This window comes from Gymnoscopelus braueri (assembly GCF_963280865.1).
Source record: "Gymnoscopelus braueri genome assembly, chromosome: 21".
NCBI classification, from domain to species: domain Eukaryota; kingdom Metazoa; phylum Chordata; class Actinopteri; order Myctophiformes; family Myctophidae; genus Gymnoscopelus; species Gymnoscopelus braueri.
In genome coordinates this window covers 25,776,759-25,800,039 of record NC_137623.1, presented here as the reverse complement: position 1 = coordinate 25,800,039, position 23,281 = coordinate 25,776,759, and the positions used below count along the sequence as shown (strand labels likewise).

The following is a 23,281-nucleotide window of genomic DNA, read 5'->3' as shown; positions in this document are numbered from 1 at the left end:
TACATGTTATGAATAATTCCTTTCATTAATTTGCCGACATCTCCGTTTGGAGCCCTAAAAATCAGAGTGATTAATTTATGAGTCTTGCAAGAATTTCCTCAATGCCTGCCTGTTGATTGCAGTGTTCAAGTTTATTTATTAGCTGTTCCAATGAGCTTGCAATTCAAGACACCCTTGCAATTAGTCAAATGTTTTGCATATCAACTTACACATGTCAGCTTGTCTTTATATGGTCTATTGCAAGTAGCATTTTCATAAACTTTATATGCATGTACGGTTGGAAGACTTTTGTTACTTGGTATAGCCCATAGCATTACTTTGACTAAAATGTCTTCCCTTTTCTACTTTTTTATGTGCTTATAAAGAATATCGGGTCAGGTTCGTAACCAATTGGAGTGAGCTATAGCCTACCACATATCAGAAATAAAGAAGGGAGAAAAAAAAGTCCTGCCTCTGGCGTTGAAAACCAGTCTCTCTCTGCTCCCCTTAGACAGGAATAAGTAGGGAAAGGGTAAAGCAGTCAGTCCCTTCCCACTGCAAGGAGCTTGTGATTAATTACTCTGGAGGAGTGAAGGGCTTGTCTGCCCCTTTGTGTGTCCCATAAATTAAGGGCTCCTGAGACTTTGACGCACACAGGTGAGGTGGTGGTGAGCCCCCCATGCGCCCCCAGACAGGGACGTCTGTCTGCGCACCTTCTCTCCACAGACGTGCCTCTTTATAAAGATTATCTGGATTGGAGGACCTGGGCAGAGACTGCTCCATACATTGCAGAGCAGGAGGCAAAACATCTACAGCATATACATACGAAGTTGTCTTTGGATTGCCTTGATGTCGTTTCTCAAGACGCCACTTTTGAAGTATTCCAGAGGTAAATGGCACACAGCAGCACCGCTCGAGTTCGGGATCCATATATATATATATTTTTTAAATTAATAGCATGTTGCAGACATATTATGTAATTAATGCATGGGGAAATATATTTACAACACCATCAATAGGCCAAGTTGACATGCCTACAGGAAGCAAATCATATAGACTAACAAAATGTAGTCTATAGGTTTGGCTTGTTTTCTTTAAGTGATTAGTCAGACTGAAATGTTCGTGAAATGTTTAGGTTCAGTGTTACGATAGGCTTAAAGGTGTAGGTCACCCAAACGACTTATTTTCTATCAATTATACATGGAGATATTTTTGTTTTTGTCACATTCCTAAGCCAATAATAGCCAATTGATAGAAAATAAGTAATTTTTTTGGGGTGAACTACTCCTTTAATTGGCTTACCGTTTAACTTTTCAAAATATAGGCTAAAATAAAAAAGGAGTGCATCGATTGCATTTCATGCAAGAGGTTATAATAAAGTTAGGCTGGAGACAGTTACATTAAGAAAGCTGTCAGTTTCTATTTACAATATGCGTTGTTACTAGGCTATAACAAAACAGTATTAAGTTAGCCTAAACAGGTCACATTAGTCATTTAGCTATTAGTTAAACTTGACAACACAGTGTCTTCAAAATGCTGAATAATAATAACGATAGACAGGCCTACCGCGACTGCCGTATAGATTCAAACACACATTCATCCACTGTGTCTCTTATATATAGGTTTCTAAAGTGTTTCCCGAATGGTTGGAAGACAGACGATCCGGATGGACAGTGGTAAAAACAATGGCCCCACAGTGACAGTTATGGATGACAGCCCCACATCCAGCCCCAGCTCCAGCCCCAGTCCGGACAGTGGTCGTGGCCAGGATCAGGATCAGAGGTCCAGCAGGGACAGGGTGGTCCAGGCCCAGGGGTCCGGGGGTCTGCTCGGTGGTAGAGCTGGAGTCGGACGGCCGGCTGCCGCCAACGCGGCGCGGGAGAGGAGCCGGGTGCAGACCCTGAGACACGCGTTCCTGGAGTTACAGAGGACTTTGCCGTCCGTTCCGCCGGACACCAAGCTGTCCAAGCTGGACGTGTTGATCTTGGCCACCACGTACATTGCTCACTTGACACGAACACTGCAGGAGGAGAGCAACATGGACGAGGCTGAAAGCACAAAGCAGACAGAGGCGTTGCACTCGCTGAAAGGCGATGGATACCTGCACCCTGTCAAAGTGAGTAGATGCTATATACAAGTCATATAATATTAATATTATTAATAATAATAGGCATAATAACAACAATAACAACAACAAAAATCATCATCATTTGATTTTACATTGATTGTTAAAAGGATAACACAAAAGCCCTTATATTTTACATTGATTGTTAAAAGGATAACACAAAGCTTTTGTGTTATATAGGCCTACAATCATTGTAAAATCGTACCTCTGTACTATTTGCAAACTGTATAAAAAAAAAGTATTCAATCAATCAATCAATCAAACACCACCATTGGCCAAAACCAAGCCGAATGCAGTTGAATTTTATGCTTCGATTATAGACAGGTTTATTGTCACAACAAAATACCACATTCTCTGAAATGATCTTAAAACAAAATGTGTGAAATGAAAATTAAACATTGTTATCTAGGATATTACTGTCATCTTTTTTAATTATGGCAAATAGGCCAATTATGACAAAATGTGTCATAATAGGCAATTCATATTTAATATTAGCCTACTTATAGCCTATTGTGCAAATGCTGATTGATTGATTGATTACATAGGTTTATAAACAGTTTGCAAAAGAAGGTACAGTGGTACAAATTTACACAAAAGGAGCTAAAAGTATAACACAAAAAGCCCTAAAAGGGCTTATTTCCATTGTGGTCCTTCTGTAAGTTGAAAAGTGTATAATAGCAACATCAGAATCCTTGTTTAGGCCTATAGATGAAGATAGTAGATCAGTAGTTCCCAAACTTTTTAGCTCAAGACCCAAAAGAGAACGTCTGCCCGAGACCCATAGTGAAAATAGCAGATCTACAAGCTCATGATGTATCACTTTGGGAATAATTATAATTATTGTGAATTATTAGATTTTTTCATTTTATTCATCAAATACTTTTTCTTAATGTTGGAATTGTTTCGAATTGATGAAAAGAAAATAGAGACAATTGTCACAGAAAAAAGAGACATTTGTCACGACCCATAAAAATTGGTCCGTGACCCAAACATGGGTCGCAACCCAAACAGTGGACTAGAGGTGAATGGACAGTGTCTTATTCAATTTCAATGAATTGAATACACAGGAACCCAATGGAAACAACTTAACAAGCCATAGTGCTTACTTGGGTTCAATTCTTTTAGCATTGTATTTGTATTAAACTGTAGGCCTACTTTCTGTGCTTTTTTTGGTTGCAAATCAATAAATCAATCAATCAATAAATAACTTTATTTTTCTTGACAGAAATGGCCGATGCGATCCAGACTGTACGTCGGGGCGTCAGGACAGTTCCTGCACAGTTCCAGTTCCAAACGGTCAGAGTCAGAGAACCATGGCCCGTCATCGTCCACATCGCAGAAATAATTAAAAACACCCCTGGATGAAGAAGTGATTCAATATTTGCATGAATTTTCATGCTGTTCATTGATTCAGACATCATCGGACATGATAGGCCAGTGGTTCTCAACCTTTTCAGGCAGCGACCCCCCAAAATAATCATATTTGAACTGTGTGGACCCACCCCCAAAATAATCATATTTGAACTGGGGACCCCCCAAAATAATCATGTTTGAACTGGGGACCCCAATATGCACTGGAATGTATAGGAGTTGAGGCATATAGTTTGACTTGGTTCCACAGATAAATATTGTGAAAATAGCTGTTGCGAGCTTATAGATCAGCTATTTTCACAATTTGGCCAATGTTTGACCAGTTTTTATAGTATAGGCTAGTTTGTTGATTAGGCTACTTTTTATGCAGTAATGGTCTTTTTCTTTTCTTTCGTTTTAAGGTATTAAAAATATCTTAAAAGTCCTTCAATTTTCACTTCACTGCCCCCCTGGGGGTCCCGACCCACAGGTTGAGAACCACTGTTAAAATAGGCTATATGCTTTGTTGAATGATTTTAAACAATTAGCTGATTTGACTTATAAAGTCAATCTCACCAGGATGCCATTGTAAATTAATATATTGAGAGAATTGTATGTGTGAAAATGGGAGAAAGGCATAGGCTACTTGTCTTGATGTTTCTCTGATGTCGTTTTTTGTCAAATCCTTTTTTTGTGTTGGTCTGCGCTGTGCAGTTCTATACATGTCCCAGGTATAGGCCTATTATATTTGTAGAAATTCCATGGGGTAATGAACCCGTCATGCTTGAGGTGTGCACTTTCAGTTAAAAACATTTGCACTAAATGCATGTGTGAATAACTTAACATCTGTCATGTGAAGTGGTCTGTCAGAGAGAGTCAACAATGGAGCCTCCTCGTCTCCTGTTCTTTCTTATTTTTACATGCATGCATGGCTGTATGTGCTTGTGAATAAATGACTTAAATAAAACAAGTATGGTCTCATGATCAAGGGAGATTATACGTATCAGGTCTAACAAATCTTTGGGAGTAGGCCTATAGACTTTATTATTATTATTATTATTATTTTTATCAATGAAAGCAAAGCATTCTGAAATAACAACGAAAAAGGCTTAGGCCTAAAGCAACAAAAGGACACACAAAAACTCACGTATACATCATGTCATGTCACACTCACAGTTAAAGTTAACTGTTCATTCTTTATGTCTTTTTCCATTTGCTGTCTAATGCTTTGTCCATGCACTGGTTAAATTATTGAGGGCCATTCAAAACAAGGAATTCTTGTAAGGTAGGTCATTATTTTGTCTTTTTTTTAAAAGGTTACTTCCAAGTTCCACCAGTGCGAAGTCATATTAATCAAATGTCACGGAGTTAATGATTCTGTTGAAATTCTGTTTTGTCAGTCACCTAAATTCAACTTTAATCCAAAACGACCCACTTGAGAGTAGTAGATGATTTAAATCATATTGACCTATACATGTTCAGCTGTGGCTGTTATACGAATAATAATCTTGGAGCATATATTTTATTGATTAGCCTATACAGTTGTGTAAAGATATTAAAAACATAATCAATCACCAGCCCTAGCGTGTATTAGCTACTTAAGGCAAAGGAAAAAAACACAAGTTTTCTCATTTCCTACACTAATCATTATATTGGATAGAGATTTAACAATTTATCAAGACGATGGGCCTGTAAAGGCCGTCCTAACAAACAACAAATAAACAAATACAAATGCAATGAAAAATGTCTCCTCATGAGAAACAAACGGTGTTGGAATCTCAAATGAATTTTCAAGAAACCAGTTTGTGCTCCAAAATGTGTAGCTATTCTACACCAAGCGATATTAAGTGTGTGTGCGTGTGCGTGTCTGTCTGTCTGTCTGTCTGTCTGTCTGTCTGTCTGTCTGTCTGTCTGTGTCTGTCTGTCTGTCTGTCTGTCTGTCTGTCTATGTGTGTAAATCTGTGAGTGTGTGTGCCTGATAAAGCTTAAAGCAAGTCACGTCGCTTGTAGATCAGTTCTTTTCGATAAGCGACACCGTCCTAGGGTGGAGTATAAAAACCCCAGCCCCAGTGCGCAGCTGTGAAGCTCAGAAAGAGTGTTGCCATGTCTACTTATTATAAGCGACTTTGGGCTTGTTTTTCTGTTAAGTCGATTGTAAATATCAGTAGTTGCGGGTTGCTGTTTTTTGGGATTGTTTCCACATTTAAAAAATATATATTATTTAAACCAGTGGTTCTCAAATATTCCACATTTTATTGCAAGATTTGTTTTGAAAACAGTCGAGGTTGACCTGGTCTGGTTGCTTGTTTCTCTCGCTAGATCTGGCAACGTTGAGGAGGAAGAGAAAAAGAGCCTCATATTAGTCGGAATGCTCTCTCTTTCCTTCTCTCTCCGTCATGGTGGAAGGCTGCTGTGTGTGTGTTGCTCCTCCAACACCACCCAACAACATTTATTCAATGCTTTCCCACAGAACAGAAGGTAATATATGATGGGGAAACCACTGTATTTGTAATGACTGCATCGTTTCTGTCTGTTGTGGTTGTTTTCAAACAAGATTCTTCTTGCACTTGACACAGCTGCTAGTTAGTTAGCAGGGTGTATTAGCTATAGCTAACGTTAGCCTGGCGCATTTCATGGCCACGTGGAAGCAACAAGCAGTGTTGAGTGAATGTCCAAAAGTATGCCATCAAAATATACTGAAAGTAGGAAGTACTCCTTACACAGAATGTTCCTTTTCACAAGTTTTAAAATTGATAAATCTTTTGAAAATGGCTGATCTTTTGAAAATGGCAAGCTCAGTGCCACGCATTGTGAGCTTGTAGGTCGGCTTGCAGCACTGAAAATTGGAAATACTCCAGTAAAGTAAAAATTAGATTTAATGCCTTTTTAAAAATATGTAGTGTGTGTGTGTGTGTGTGTGTGTGTGTGTGTGTGAGATGTAGGGTAACATTATGATTATAGAATTGTTTTTGGCTCAATCAGCTAGGTTAGAGCTCTGAATTATGCAAGTGATCCACAACCTATTCAGAGTCGGACCTTTTGCTACTGCCAAGATGCAGGCTGTAGATCTGTCTTTACTGAGTGCCTTTATTAAAGTGATCGAAGTGAAATGTCTGGTTCTTTCTGCTGGAATAGTGATGAGTTCACATAACTTTGCCGTTTACCCGTCAGACTAAAGGGTGGTGACACAGTGACAACTGAATTACCAGCACGTTTAAATACTCCAGTAAAGTAAAAATGCATCAAAATTGTATTCAAGTACAGTATTTGAGTAACACTTAGTCACTTAACTGGCCCTAATGCATACCAAACTTTCCTTGAAAGAAATAAAAAAAACTGGCATGTCCTTACAAATAAATATTAGTACGTAAAACATCTCGACGTGGATTTAGCCTTGGATCAAGAAGACTATCATAGATGTATTTTTATTTGATCAATTTTCATAGATTAATGCAAAAAGTCAGACTATCAAATGCATCCATGATGGTCTTGATCCGACGCTAACGTGGGATTATTACATCGATTCTCATAGAAGAACGTGGTCCCCTCTGTATAGCAATAAATCATGCTTTCACTCAGTTAAAACTCTTTTGTCATTCATGTTCCTCTTACTGTCCATTCATGGCTTCGACCAGAGCCAAAGGGTCAGCACTAGATGGGGTGGTCAGGGAATTGTCGCATCAATTATTTCATTGGGAAAAACACTTCTCTGGCCCCTTGAAGGAGTAAAGGTCATGGCAGAGGTTGTGACCTGCTGTTGAACCCATCCTCAGTCTTGCTCTCAAGCTGTGTTACATTATGCCCTTGTGACCTTCAAGTGATCAGTCATAGGTGCTAAGCAGCATATTGGCTGCTCCCTCAGTACAGCTTATTCATGCAAGCTAAAATCAATAGCAAATACTATTTGAAGTGGAGTATGACATCTTTATGCTCTTAACTGGTTCATTAATGGAAAAATTGAGACCTAGTATGCCAATTATTGACATGTCAAATGTAACTTCTGTTGTCCTTTTACATGTACAGGTGAAGATGGCTGAATGAAATCTTAATGTTCACCTAATATGGTAAGATTTAATACCTTTTTTTAAATATGTATAATGTGTGTGTGAGATGCAGGGTAACATTATAGAATTGTTTTTGGCTCAATCAGCTAGGTTAGAGCTCTGAATTATGCTTAAGTGATCCACAACCTATTCAGAGTCGGACCTTTTGCTACTGCCAAGATTTAGGCTGTAGATCTGTCTTTACTGAGTGCCTTTTATTAAAGTGATCGAAGTGAAATGTCTGGTTCTTTCTGCTGGAATAGTGATGAGTTCACATAACTTTGCCGTTTACCCGTCAGACTAAAGGGTGGTGACACAGTGACAACTGAATTACCAGCATGTTTAAATGTAGAACCAGCTTCTCAAAACATTGTGGTTCAAGTGTAAATTGATTACCTTCGACAATGTAATAAAAGGACGGAGGATTTGTAGTGAATGTGATCCCCAATTATTTGCGTTGACCAGCAGTGGCTTGCTCGAAGTGAGTGCACAGGGGAGCAGTTGAAGGTTAAGCGTCTTGCTCAGGGACAAAGTCTGGAGAAGCTGACGTTAGAACCTGGGACATGATTCCCAGTTGGCTGCGCTACCTCCTGAGCTACTGCCGCTCTAGTTCCACAAAGTTAATTTGATTTGAACTTTCAATTCTTTTCAGATGCCATTCTTGCAGGTGCCAGATATTAGCCTCAAGTTGTATGCCGACTTGAGCATACGGTGAGTATCCGATCTCTGTGAAAAGTATAGCCTCTGGTACTGTCTACTACTGTTCATTTATGCTGCTGGAATAGTGATGCTATTTTGTACTCATCAGACAAAATGGTGGTGAGAATGACTAACTGAATACCAGTGTATTAACAAAAAATAGGGGTATTGGGTTTGCCCTAAACCAGAGCAAATATTGCTAAAATTATTTTTGAAAAGCTTCATCCTACCAGTCAGTATTAACTGCCGCTTTAAAACTTCTTGTATTAACTTGAGACATTTCCTCATTTCATGGCCTCACTGAAAACCGAAGGTGCCAAGCGAATGTGAGCTGTACAAATATTGAGGTAAGCTCTTGGAAGTATCGATTTCTGTACTCTTTGATTACCGGTTTGCGCTGCTGGTGCAATAGTGATGAGTTCACATAACTTTGCCGTTTACCCGTCAGACAATAGGGTGGTGAGACTGTGATTAACTGAATACCAAGTACAATCAAAACCATTTGGGATTTATCATAGTAAAGCACCATAAGTTCCAATATAAATAGATGTCATTTCTTTCTTCCAGCTCATGTCATCATAGCTGAAGATGTAGGCTTCAGTCTAACGTGAGTCAGAGGTGAGTATCTTGGTGAAATAAACAAACTATGTTGTCCTGTTAATGGTTGCATCTGCTGATCAAATAATGATGAGTTCACATAACTTTGCCGTTTACCCGTCAGACATTAGGGTGGTGAGACTGTGATTAACTGAATACCAAGTACAATCAAAACCATTTGGGATTATCATAGTAAAGCACCATAAGTTCCAATATAAATAGATGTCATTTATTTCTTCCAGCTCATGTCATCATAGCTGAAGATGTAGGCTTCAGTCTAACGTTGTGGGTCAGAGGTGAGTATCTTGGTGAAATAAACAAACTATGTTGTCCTGTTAATGGGTGCATCTGCTGATCAAATAATGATGAGTTCACATAACTTTGCCGTTTACCCGTCAGACATTAGGGTGGTGAGACTGTGATTAACTGAATACCAAGTACAATCAAAACCATTTGGGATTATCATAGTAAAGCACCATAAGTTCCAATATAAATAGATGTCATTTATTTCTTCCAGCTCATGTCATCATAGCTGAAGATGTAGGCTTCAGTCTAACGTTGTGGGTCAGAGGTGAGTATCTTGGTGAAATAAACAAACTATGTTGTCCTGTTAATGGTTGCATCTGCTGATCAAATAATGATGAGTTCACATAACTTTGCCGTTTACCCGTCAGACATTAGGGTGGTGAGACTGTGATTAACTGAATACCAATTACAATCAAAACCATTTGGGACTATCGTAAAAAGTTCCAATATAAATGGATGTTGTTTTTTCTTCCAACTCATGTCATAGCTGAAGATGTAGGCTTCAGTCTAACGTTGTGGGTCAGAGGTGAGTATCTTGGTGAAATAAGCAAACTATGTTGTCCTGTTAATGGTTGCATCTGCTGATCAAATAATGATGAGTTCACATAACTTTGCCGTTTACCCGTCAGACATTAGGGTGGTGAGACTGATTAACTGAATACCAAGTACAATCAAAACCATTTGGGACTATCATGTAAAAAGTTCCAATATAAATGGATGTTATTTTTTCTTCCAGTTGATGTCATTGCTGAAGATGTAGGCCTCAGTCTACTGAGGTGAGTATCTTGGTGAAACAAACACTTTTGTCCTCTTACTGGTCACATCTGCTGATCAAATGATGAGTTCACATTTGCCGTTTACCCGTCAGACATTAGGGTGGTGAGACTGTGACTTAACTGAATGACCAGCTGAAGTGACCCCCAGCCCCCCCAAAGCCTCTGCTTATGAAAAAATAAACCACCCCACCTTATTTATTTTTGTTTTCATTTTGTTCTATAGATCTACTTGTTGAAGAGTCTTGAAAGACACCGATATGAACCAACCATACTGTATGCTTTTTGAAGTCTCAACACAAGAAGGCAAATCTACTGCACCAGATCAGCAGCATCAATGAATGAATGTTCATTCTCCTTATGGTGTATACTACATCTTGCGAGTGTACAGTATATACACCATTGAACTGTTGAGGTCCATACAAGTGGAGCGTTTATTTTATCCAATTAATTAATTAATTAATAAATTGTTGTCATGAGTACATACACAGAATACGACTAACGAGGCGATGTAATTGTTTTTATAGCAAATTAAAGCCGCCTGTAAAGAAGAGGCATCACCAAATTAATAGTTTTGACGCATGTTCACATTTATTCGTCACGCTCCCGGTGTGCAAGGACCATTAATGTTCACTTATCAAGGATAGCCCTGTTCCTTGACTGTTACCTATATTGTGATCAATAAAAAATATGCCTCACCATCAAATCAAATGGGCTGAAATGTATTCTTATTAGATATGGAAAATATGCTGCTTTGTTTTTGTAAGTTGACTAAAATAAACTGCAGAATAATATACTGAACATGTGGATTGAAGTCATTCTGCAACACTTAAATGAGACTGCAGTATTGTCTGTAGTGGGACAATGGCATTTTTACATGGCAGTTGATTGATCAGACAGTGAAAATGTAGTGCCAATACATGACTAGACTAAATCATCAGCATATTGCCATAGTGTATATTTCTCCACACTAGCCATCATCTGACTTGGTCTGAATATATCGCTGTCTTTATGCATAGGTCGGACTACAGAGGAAGTGTGGTTTCTCTCTGCCAAATGTATGTGGTTAAGCTCTTGTCCACAGAAATCACCCCACCACCAATCCATCTGGCTCTGACCTGGAAAATTGGTTACACTTCACCCTATATGGCTTGTGATTTAGATGATGGAAAATAAAGTGACTTGTCAGTCATAATTTCAGTATCGAACTTCAGCACAATAAATGCTTCTGTCTGGCTTTCACTGGTAACATTCTTGGAATTTGCCATGTACTGTACAGTTGACTTGGTATGTAGGGTTGTAGAGAGTAGACTTCTAAATGCAGATGGTGTCTGCATGATATTTATAACTACACCCCATATAAACAAAGGACATTAATATTTCGCAACATGGGTGTCAAGGAAAAACATAAACATGACATTAAACATTCAGAGTAATAAGTTGATATATTAGGTCATGGCCATCTTAAATTGTGGATTGTTGTGTGGTCTTGGGTGGCTGCTCTGTGGTTTTTGAACCTACCTGTAAAAGATCTTACTCCTCTGTGATGTATGTTTCTGCCCCGGGTGCGTAGGCGTAGATGAAGTGCAGGATGTTCTGGTGGAGCTGCTCTAAGGTCACGTCTCGCCTGAGCAACGAGTCAGGCTCACACAGGTCAAAGGGAAACACTGCGTCAGGTGGGATAACGAGAGCTGAGGTCCCTGTGGGAAGAGGCAGCCATCCCCAGACATATTGGTCAGTTATTGGCATACATGAGCTTACTTGTTAAAGTGAAAAGTATCACAGTTGTAACTAGACTAGATGTTTTGATACCGTACAATTTATTCTTTGTGTTAGTACATGGCACATGTATACAGTATGTAACCAAAACCTACAGCAATGCAATTTACAGAGCAGACCAGAGTTGAATTATGATAATCTGCAACAAGACAAAATGAAGACCATAGATGTTGACTACTGATGTGGTGTATATTGAAAAAAGTTACACAGTACCATGTCGGAGGGTGATGGAGTTTTCACAAAGGAGCACAGCAACAACGGCGTCTTCCTCCAGCACGCTTGTTCTCAGGCATAGTTTACAATGAGCCTCAGCCAGAGAGATCCTGGGACAATTGTTTATGTATAATGAGTGAATGGTAATGGGATAAGGGCACAAAATAAAGTGAGTACAGATGTAATGTAATTTAAACTGATTCAGCCTACCATTACTGTAAGTACCAGTAAAGGAGCACATTTGTTAAGTTATTTTTTAGATGGACATTTTGTTGTACACCCATAATTGAAAAGTGCTTTAATTTCATAGATTTATTTTCTCATAATTTAAAGGTTTATTTTCATAGATTTATTTTCTCATAATTTTTTCAACACAACACTGAAAGAGTTCTCTAAACATTTATCCAAACTTTATGAAAAATAGTCTTCAGAGGGTAAGACCTGCATAAAGCATAACAATAAGGAGAGTGCTCCACCTTGTGGTTGATAACATTACATCAAGCGCTACTGTCCTGAAATGCAGCAGGTAAATTTGAACATGAATGTAAATTAAAGACCAACTGACAGATCAAAATAAGTAAAGGACAAGCTGTAAATAATGAAAAGCCCTTACAGCAATTTGACAGAAGCCACTGACACCTTGACCCCTTTACATTGGTCTGATCGGATCCTACGACTGGCCATGTAGTATCCATGGATCATCTTTGCTGCCCCATGACTGAGTTCCACATGCAATGCCTGTGCATGGGCCAGCAACTTGAAGACAGAGAATTTAAGATGGTAAATATGAGGTTGGATGGATAGATGGTGCACTCAATGGGGGCAAAAGAGTGTGTATTCAAGTGAAAATGAATAATAGACATTAAAACGTGTGTGTTTGTTCACCTCCCGGTAGTCTTGTGTGGTGTACATCGTGCAGGACGAGTAAAGGGGCTCTCCCGGCTGGACTGCCTGCCTGAGGGTGTGGAAAGTCTGGGCAAGCAAGGGCTGCTCTCCCCTGATATCCCGACATTGGATCACCAAGCCAAAGGCTTCTGCCAGCGGAGCTGGCACTGGGCCCATTTCCTGCACATGCAAAGCAACAGAGTATCATGATGTTTCACATGCAGATTCTGAGACCATTCCTAAAAATGTTATGTTTTTACAAGTGTTAAACCTGCCCTGTATATAGAAAGAACTGACTGAGTCCATCCTACTTTGAGACACAGAGCAGCCTGAGATGACCTAACGAGAATGACAGCTCTCTTGGAGCAGAACTATGGTACATGTCCTTGAATGAGGAAAATGTATGCGTTCTGAAAGGACTGTATTTATTATTGCTATGGTAACACAGTTTATTGTCCTCTGTGCATTGGGTCTTGGAAAAAAAAGCATTGTATGTTCTAAAGGGCTCTGCTGGGAGGTAATCTGTGTTATGAGAGAGACCAATTAACCATTTCCTTCAGGGAAAGTAGATTGTCTCAACTTCCTGATTTAGCCCTTTTTCCTACAAACAACGTTCGGGCCGATTGAGGTTTAACATTTCTAGAACTCATAAACAAAATGTCCCAAGCAATCTCCACTTCCACTGACATTGTGAGACCCTACTACAATGCAGTCTAAGTTTGTCTCCATTTGGAGCTGCTGAGGTTAACCTGAACAACACATTTTGCAATGAGCCTCAGAGATGCAATGTGATGATGTGCTGTGTCATGCACCGACCGCTGTTCCCAGCAGGATACATTCTGTTCTGCCAGATCGCCGGGAGGCATCCATGGTATCTGCCAGTGCCCAGAAGCTACACTGGACGGGGAAGGAGAGCTGCTGGTCGGCATCTTCACCATACTTCTTCCCTGGGATGAACACAGACACAGTGCGACTCTCCAGGACTGAAAGAGTAGATAAGAGATGGGAAAGCATATCAATCAGCTCCAAATGAGATGTGAATCCAATACTAAGAAGAACCAGCACAATAATGCTCTACCTATCGATATTAGTGCTTGTAATGCACACTACTGTGGCACGTAATAAGTCATATCAATGAAGCCGTCTTCACCACCTGACTGAACGGCATCCATTTTGTCCCGTCGGTAGCAGCCCAGGTCTCCCAGCATACAGATTCCTCCGGTGGCCAGTAGGGCAGAGCCTGCATGGATGTTGGCAGTGCCTGCTCCATGTTCGTCCCGGGAAAGAGAGGCAAACATCTCCCCCGAGGGCTGATGCCTGACACTGCGTCCTGCGAGGCCCAGGGCGTGTGCCATCAGCCTGAGACACAACAGACACATGCATGCATACACACACACACACACACACACACACACACACACACACACACACACACACACACACACACACACACACAGGAAATTTAGTTGATCAATACAGGGTAATAAAGTGGATTTTGAATTGGATTTGCATGTCCAGTACACGCTAAATGTACTGTCTCGTGTTTGACTTTACCTGTCTAGTATGAGAGTGTCAGTGGTCAGGACGAGTAGGTCCAAGCTGTGAAATATGTCTGTTGCATCTGCTCTGCTCTGAACTAAGCTGAGCAGTAGGCTCAGCTTCAGAGTATTGTACAGGCCCGGCGGGACGACAGCCGACCCAAAAGAGTTGGCCACCACAGCGGAGAACCTCCACGGAGAGCAGGCTGTGGCCTTCAACAGAGCCTGGAAGTTGTCACTGACCTTCTGTGGGTCTGTTGGCAGTGGTGAAGAAAAATGGCGGGTGTTTAAGTAGTACTATAATTAATGATGCTGCGTGCACAAACGTGTAGCTGGTGAAGTGTTATGATGATGAATTGGAATATATGGTGTCAGAGGTATATTCTGAAATTTCTCAATTAATCACAGCATTCCTGAACAGCAGCTAGTATTTTAGAATCAGAATAATTTCTAATAGATTAGGAGCAGGGTTTTACTGTGTGTTGAATTGACCATATTCACATTGAGCCATTTTGCTCTTATATCACACTCAACTATACGAATTATGGTAAATTAAGTCCTTACACACTGGCTCCAACGGTTGGACACTATTGGCCTCTACACTCCAGATGATGTTGGGCCACTGGTGCACATGTGCAGGAATGCCCAGGACCCTGTAGATACGTCCGATTCTCATGGAGTTACAGAGTTCATCTGTGTGAATAGGGAATACAAAGCAATAGCACTCAAGGGGGTTGTTCTGTACCCGTCTGCTGATTATTGAAGAAACATGCATGCCACCTACACACCACTGCCAAGAGAAACACAGAGAGAGGCCTTCAGAACAAAGATTCCACTATGTGAGAATCGTGCAGCCAGCTAATGAGTGTTCCTTGCACTTATTAACATATATGTTTAGTAACGGGAGCCCTGTGTATTGAATTCCTTCGTGCGACTGGGTCAACACTATATGCTAATCCCGGTGCTGAGATTGGCTGGTCTCTCCAGACTAATGGCTGGACAATGTTATTAGAGGGGACAGGAACACCTAATATCTCACCAAGGGGCACAACGCGTGGTAGGCTACTCAAAGATCTATTCATTTGAACTCTCCCCTACTAGGTTTGTGTTCCAAAATTAGGCACATTTAAAAAGTCGGAGAAACCTCAAGTCATCTGATTGTCTGTCAATACAAGCTACTACAACCGTATTATTCATAATCAAGGGTAAATATAATATACTCAATTCATTTCAGATTTCTCAAATAAAATACACAGTATTTACCTATGCAGGAATTTCTTCAGATAGAATCTGGAATATGCTTGACCATACATTTTGGTTCATATACAAATACCTACTGTATATACAGTATAGGCACTTTGCAGATAATGGAAGATAAGCCTTATAAGACTCTTGTTTTAACCCATCATAACTGAAAATATAGCTCTGATTTATCCGAGTGTTCACAGACTACACTGCAAGCTTATGTTTTGTTGTCTTATAATGTCAGTTCCTGTATCAAAAACACACATTTCAGAGTAACAGTGTCTTTAATAGTATAACTCAAGCAGTGAAGTGGGACTATGTAATCAAGTTTAACCTTACATTTATTTGATACATAAAAAATTACATTACAGTACAAATGTTTTGTCAAGTGTTACACGTCAGTATTTGTTTGCTCATATGTAATAAATATTCTGTGATGTACTGTTACTCTTACCTCTTAAAAACAGGGTGACAGATTGGTACCTGAGTGAGTTTTGTGGCCAGACACTCAGGCTATCCAATGCTTTTACATGGATCAATTCCACCAGCTGTTTGTCTGTTATATGCACGTACATAGGGAAAAACATGCACACAAAAATATAAATACACACACATACACTCAGTTATTTAATGCACATTGCTCAGTAACCGATTCAAATAATGTTCTCAGAGTCAGTAAACACTAAAGAGCACAGTAATTGAGTTGGGCGACCTCACTCTCACCTCCCAGCACTCTGAACTTGACGTCCTCTTTTAGAGGAGAACGGCAAATGAGACAGCTGAAGTCATTCCTCACTGTTGCTGACTCAGTGGCCCCCGGGGCATGGATCCGGATGTGATGGAACCCTAAACGAAGCAACCCGTGCAACACAATCGTCTATAAACAAACATGCAACTGAGTTTTTTGAATGCATTAGTATTTCCTGTGTAATTCTTATGGGGCTTGCTAATTACATAAAACTGGCATCAGAGTATTAACTGTGATTAAACATTCAGATTCACTCTAGTCTGTTTCCATAGCTACGACTTGTGGAGCACATTGCTCCACAAGTCAGAGCTGCCCTGGTGGAGAACAAGTCTCTTTCTCGCTGTTGTCAGGGTAACAGTAATCTCACCCAGACCAGTGGTGGAAAGGAACTAAGTACATTTACTCAAGTACTGGACTTAAGCAAAATTTTGAGGTACATTAACTTTACCTGAGTATCTTTACCTGAGTTCTACTCCAACATTTAAAGGAGAATTTTGGACTAAAGTTTTCTTACCTTTTCTATGACGTTATGATATCTTAGTATATCAGTAGAAAAATGTCATAACTCCACCCCTGAGCCGCCACAGCTCAAAAGGTGCGCGGATAGGCCTTAGGTTAGATCACATATTTTAATAGCTTTTTTTAAAAAAACAATTGGTGAGATCTGACGTTCATAGTGACAGAACACTGTCCCAAAAAAAACAAAGAAAAAAAAACAGAAGTCTCGCTAGACGAGATTGAAATCTCGAGATTGAAATCTCGTCTAGCGAGACTTCTGTTTTTTTTTTTTTTGGTTGCATAGTGTTCTGTCACTATGAACGTCAGATCTAAAAAAAAAAAAGCTATTAAAATATGTGATCTAACCTAAGGCCTATCCGCGCACCTTTTAAGCTGTGGCGGCTCAGGGGTGGAGTTATGACATTTTTCTACTGTACCATTCATCCTAAGATATCATAACGTCATAGAAAAGGTAAGAAAACTTTAGTCCAAAATTCTCCTTTAATACTTTTTTACTCTACTACAGTTATTTCAAATCTTTAATAACTAACAAGATACTTTGTACATTTAATGTATTAATTACAAAACATACATGAACCTCTTTAGCCCTATTTTATACTTACGAAAATTGTCTATTTTGGAAAAAGTTTGACAACTTTTTAAAGATTTCAGTGCTTTTACTTATTGTACTTTAAGAATATTTTGATGCCAATACTTTTGTACTTTTACTCAAGTAAACTTTTTAATGTAGACCTTTTACTTGCAACAGAGTATTTCTACATTGTGGTATTGCTACCCAGAAATCTGTGTACTTCCACCACTGTCCCAGCCTGGGGTAAGAGTACCTGTAGAGCAAGGGCAGTCATCATCAGTGCAGAGGAACCTGGCCCCTTGGGTGTACTTTGTGATCCTAGTCATGGCAATGACCAGGCCCTCCATGGCAACAGGCCTCATCATGGGGCCGTAGCCACCAGGGAAGGCACACAGGTCCAGAGTGTATTCAGGAAATGGCGGCAGGTGTGTCAGCTTCAGGATTACATTCACCTCAGAATGAACAAGGAAACGATAAGCTGTGTGAAACTACCGTTGCTTAAAAATCAAAGATGAGATGGCACATGCACTGCAGCCATGCTGTCTGTGGGCTACTTGTGATAATTAATACATTACTAATGTATCTAAAGGGATATTTCACTTTAAAATAAATGTGGTCACATGTTTTTAAGTTGCTTGATTCAGTATTTAGATATTTGATATTAATTTTATCAGACACGCCCCATTCCTATACAAACCCATTGTAACTTCAAACTCCATTTTAACCATGTTAGATTCATCAAAAACACCCGTCCTTGCTTCTCGTGACTGATATTGTCCTTCTAATAAGTGAGGAGGCCGTGTTTTTTCAATTACTTCTTCATTTATTTTTGATATTTTTGGGGGAAAATGAAAAAAGTAATCGAAAAAACACCCTCCCCTCATGTATTAGGAAGGCAAGATGAGTCACCAGAACCAAGGACAGTGTTTTTGATGAATCTAACATGTTACAAATGGAGTTTGAAGTTATAATGGGTTTGTATAGGAAGGGGGCGTGTCTGATAAAATGAATATCAAATATCTAAATACTGAATCAAGCAACTTAAAAACTGTCTGGGGGGCTCACAAAAGCCTGAGTAGACAATAAAATGACCCAATTTTTTTTTTAATGAAATATCCCTTTAATGTAATGACTAATGATTAGTCATTGACCAGAAGGTCTTGCACATTTAGTATTACCCATACCTGACTTTCTGTGTGTATTCTTTCAATCAGGTTAAGTGTCTTTATTGAAAGGAAACAAACCTGAAACAGAGTATACAAAAAGAGGAATCGTTTACTGAAGACTTGGACGTTCATCAAATAGAAATTGGGAGGGGAGGTGAGGTGACCACATGGGTGAACTGACTCACAGACTGAAACAGAGCTGTTGCTTTGAGGGGCTGATGGAGGATGCAGTCGCCCAGCATGGGATCCAACTCTATCGCATCAGAGGGATTGACGCTGATACAGAACCTATACACGGCTTCATTCTGCTGGGGGTCTGGAGACAGCAAGGCAACAAGTGGTGTCTGTGAACCTAGCAGAAATGACTGTCTAGAGAGCAGTGGTTCTCGAAGTGGGGTCCGGGGACCCCCAGGGGTCCTTGAGGGAGTTGCAGGGGGTCCCCAGCTAAATGTGTTAATACATTTGAAGCTCTTTATCCATATTTTATGCGTTGGCTATTCACAAATAGCAGATCTACAAGCTCACAGCGTGTCACTTCGTGCCGGGCTGCGAGCTTGTACATCTGCTATTTTTGAACATTTTCTAGGGGGTCCCTGGCACAAAAAGTTTGAGAACCACTGGTCTAGAGAGAGCCTATAGGCTCTAGAACAGTGGTTCTCAAAGTGGGGTCCAGGGACCCCCAGGGGTCCTTGAGGGGCTTCCAGGGGGTCCCCAGCAAAATTAGTTGATACAGCATCACAATCAGTTTAACCCCTACATAAAATTGGCTATTTGAAAATAGATCTACAAGCTTGTGAGCTTCTACATTTGCATTTATAGGCCTATCTTGAAATATTTTAAATATTTTAACACAAATGTTGTGTGGGGGTCGCTGACACATCTTTTCAGAAGGGGGGGTCCGTGGTCAAATACATTGATTCGGGGGTCCTTGACAGAACTGCTATTTTCAAATTCAAATTCATTTTTTTTAAACTTTTGAAATGGGACATTGTGCACAATATAAGTACTTTCTACTTTTGGTACTTTGATACCAATACTTTTGCACTTTTACTCAAGTACATTTTTAATGCTGTGCTTTCACTTGTACCATATTATTTCTACATTGCAGTATTGATACTTTTACCTGAGTAAGAAATGTGAGTACTTTTTCCACCACTGGTTTTACTTCCGGGTACACAGCGGCTTTCTTACCGTTGAACGGCCTGCAGTCTTCTGCCAGTTTGACAAGGCCACCACTCCTGTCTAAATAGAACAACACGGATTCTTTTAACGATAAAACATCGTCCATTTTCCTTTTTTATCTATTAAACCTATAGCTCTACGATTTAAACTCACTAAACGGTCAAGAAAACAGGCTATAATGGCTAGAGACGCTAGTAAACTAGATCTAATCTAGAATCAATGGATTATCATGTCAACCAAAAGCGCTCGCGCTAACCCGTTGCCATGGTGACCATTCCTCTAGCGCCACACGGCTGATTTTCCATTGAAGCGGTGGTGGAAAAAGTACTTGCATTTCTTTCTTGATTGAAAGTATCAATACTGCAATGTAGATATACTCTTTTACAAATAAAAGTCCAGAATTTAAAATTTACTTGAGGAAAAGTACAAAAGTATTAGTATCAAAATGTACTTAAAATACCAAAAAGTAGAAAGTACTCATTATGCAGAATGTCCCATTAAACAAGTTTTCAAATGTATAAATGTTATTCAAATATTTTGAAAATAGCAGATCTACAAGCTATGTTGTGAGCTTATAGATCTGGCTCTCACTGGTCTATTTTTTTTATCATAAAGGTTGCTGGACAATATATAGAAATGCATAATTTATTAAATAATATAAAGGTAATATCAAATACATTGTAAACAATGAGAGACATGACGCTTTATTAGCAAGACAGTCTTTTATTATATTATTCCTCATTTTGCTGGTTTCCCCTGAAACCCCTTTACTGTTGTAGAACAGAACAGAGTAGAACTGCCTTAGAATCTCTGCTGATGATGTCACAGGTAGTTAATAGCAATCATATCGTAGATTTATTGAATTTAGAGGGGGGGGGGGTGGATTCTACCATTTCGTAATTCATTGTCAGTAATCCATCCTATCAGCGTTTTGCGGCGACGTCGTATCGACGTTGTAAAAGACGTGTCTTTTCAACAGATATCTCTTTACCCACTGGGCACACACAATACAACGCCCATACGCCCTGCATACGCCGTCCATACGACGTCCGAGTCAGACCTCAGTCAGCAGCTGTTTTGCAAAAAAACGTTGAAACGACGTCGACACACGTCTGACTCGGACGTCGTATGGACGGCGTATGCACGGCGTTTGGGCGTTGTTGTATTGTGTGCCCAGTGGGTAGATCGATGTCTGTTGAAAAGACACGTCTTTGTGCAACTTCAATTATGTTTTTATTATGTTTTATTGCATTCTAAGTTTTAGATGGCTTTTCCCAACCCCGTAGCCTAAGTGAACGGTGAACACCAGTGATATTGTACGTTTATTAAGTGGAATTCATAATTCATAATTGTCAATTATTGTTTCCCCCTTCCTAAGGCAAGTTTTAGATTCATCACGCACAAACCTTACATTTCCCCACCAAAATAGAAAGAATGCTATCAGTAATTTATCTACATAATGTATATTATACACAATAAAAATATGCTATGAATAATTATGTTGTCAGTGCCATTTATAAAGCCCTGCATTGACTTTTTTCAGCCAGCAGGTGTCGTGGCAACATGAGACCAAAATACTTGATACTTTGCCTTTTGTGTAGTCAAATGCATTTATATAAAAATAATAATAATAATAAAATCAGCCAATGTCCCTGCCCCGGTTGACATCCTTATTTTTTAACTCTATGGTTGACATGATCGGCAAGATTCCCCATCTCCGGTTTACTTCACGTATCTCTATCAAGAGCTCTTAACTTCAGACCTCAAGATCATGGGATCGAATCCCAGCACAGGAACCTTAGCATCTGAGCAACCTGGCTCCCATGGGTCTACTATTTTTTTTTCGCCTTTATCATAAAGGTTGCTGCTGGACAATATATAGAGGATGAAATGCATAATTTATTGTCTCCGCCGGAGGCGGAGAGTATGTTTTCGCTTCGTCCCGCTGTGTGTTCACCTCCCTCCTAGCCAAGCTAACATTGGTCAAGCTCCACGTGACACGTGTCAATATGTTGACACCAATGCCTTTGATTGGCTAGAGGGACGCATGACGAAATCAAATCCTATAAATAGGTGTGTCACTTCCTCTTGTGTGTCTTACCTCACTTCAAAAAGTGAGGTAAGACAGGATCAATCAGTCTTGATTGGAACAGTACCTTCCAGTACAAATCACCCGTCCGTGCGTGTGTCCCTCTGAGAACACCTAACATTGGTCAAGCAAAGGCGCAGAAGGCCAAAGCTAAGAAAGCATACTCATCTACAACAGTAACACAGAAGAGGACTATAGAGTTGAATTGATCCCACAACAAGGCCGAAGTCTTAATACTGTAACAATTGGCCACCTTGATCAAATACATTATGTAGCACTAGAGAAAACTGACATAGATCAAACACACCAATCAACTGCTGAAACTGTTCAAGACAATGAAGATGAAGAAGACAGACAAGCATTTGAACAAACCAGTCAATTACGAGGACTCCCATATGACACATTGCTTCAAGAAGAACATTTTTTAGATGCAGACACTACATATTCAGTCGCCCCTGCAGAACACCAAAAACCACGCGCATTCTACCAAGACGACCCGTTCTACCAAGACGACCCGTGCGATCAAAATAGCACGGGTCTGCTGGCGGAGACTTGTGCTCCGAGGAGCACATTTTCTAGTTAAATAATATAAAGGTAATATCAAATACGTTGTAAAAAATTAGAGACATGACGCTTTATTAGCAAGACAGTCTTTTATTATATTATTCCTCATTTCTCTGCTGATGATGTGGCCATAGCTGAATGGTTAGAGAGCCTGCCTGGCAAGCCATAAATCCCAGGTTCAATCCCAGGCCTCAGCAATGTGTTAAAGTGTCCTCTAACAAGACACTTAAAAGAATAGTTCACCCAAAAAATACTTATTTTCTATCAATTACACATTCCATGAAGACTTGAATTCATGGAGATTTTTTTGTTTTTGACACATTCCTGAGCACAGACTCAGACATATTGGTTGGATGCATGGCGCATATAATAGGCATCGCATTGTAGATTAGTAGGCGATAATTCCAATATTCACTATACACTCCTCATGTTTAAGCCTAACTGAATTATATATTTATGGACTTGTATATAAATTGTATATATTTTTGGACGCCTTGTGCATTTAATTTGTCTGCAATACGCTTTCTCCCTGGATCCATTTATTGCGGCCGTGTTTCCTTTCTTGCTTATTATACATTTTACTTCCTCGTATGATTCCGGGGAGACATAAAATTTCTCTTTTGGGTCTTGAGTCAAGACCCCGGCTCCCGGGGAGACATCAAATGTATCTTTTGTTGAGTCCCAAGACTCGAGACCCAAATGAGAAATTTGATGTCCCCGGGAGCCTGGGTCTAGAAAGTGTCAAATGTCAAAATAATTTGGAAATAGCAGATCTATAAGCTTACAATGCATCGCAAGGCGACGCATTGTGAGCTTGTAGATCTGCTATTTTCAAATGGCCGAAATGTATATAGGACTGAAGTGGTTAATGTATGTTTTGTAATAATAATTGTAATATTGTAATAACAAA

The 23,281-nt window shown here is 39.7% G+C and overlaps 2 protein-coding genes and 1 long non-coding RNA gene across 10 annotated transcripts; 2 read left to right on the top strand and 1 right to left on the bottom strand.

Annotated features, from left to right (window-relative positions):
* Window positions 1-220: 220 nt before the first annotated feature.
* tcf24 (transcription factor 24) lies at window positions 221-3,449 on the top strand (the record flags this gene model as incomplete). Its single annotated transcript, XM_080417462.1, has 3 exons — window positions 221-868; window positions 1,602-2,095; window positions 3,330-3,449. Exons 2-3 carry the CDS (start codon window positions 1,622-1,624, stop codon window positions 3,447-3,449), a joined length of 594 nt encoding a protein of 197 aa, XP_080273588.1. The 5' UTR covers window positions 221-868; window positions 1,602-1,621.
* mcmdc2 (minichromosome maintenance domain containing 2) lies at window positions 1,913-19,824 on the bottom strand (the record flags this gene model as incomplete). Its single annotated transcript, XM_080417624.1, has 15 exons — window positions 1,913-2,027; window positions 11,394-11,572; window positions 11,865-11,974; window positions 12,478-12,620; window positions 12,750-12,929; window positions 13,566-13,732; window positions 13,903-14,108; window positions 14,304-14,541; window positions 14,852-14,980; window positions 15,987-16,088; window positions 16,256-16,378; window positions 17,624-17,822; window positions 18,555-18,614; window positions 18,722-18,852; window positions 19,728-19,824. The coding sequence occupies 14 exons, from the start codon at window positions 19,822-19,824 to the stop codon at window positions 11,406-11,408; spliced, it is 2,052 nt and encodes a 683-aa protein (XP_080273750.1). The 3' UTR covers window positions 1,913-2,027; window positions 11,394-11,405.
* On the top strand, window positions 5,800-10,666 carry LOC308076792. Of its 8 annotated transcripts, XR_013932330.1 has the most exons (8): window positions 5,800-5,932; window positions 7,478-7,518; window positions 8,150-8,543; window positions 8,764-8,814; window positions 9,036-9,089; window positions 9,311-9,364; window positions 9,587-9,875; window positions 10,099-10,666. It is a non-coding gene; the product is annotated as an uncharacterized lncRNA (long non-coding RNA). The 8 variants fall into 8 exon arrangements; XR_013932329.1 differs by having other exon boundaries at window positions 8,150-8,208; window positions 8,510-8,543; window positions 9,036-9,875; XR_013932331.1 differs by having other exon boundaries at window positions 9,311-9,875.
* Window positions 19,825-23,281: the final 3,457 nt, after the last annotated feature.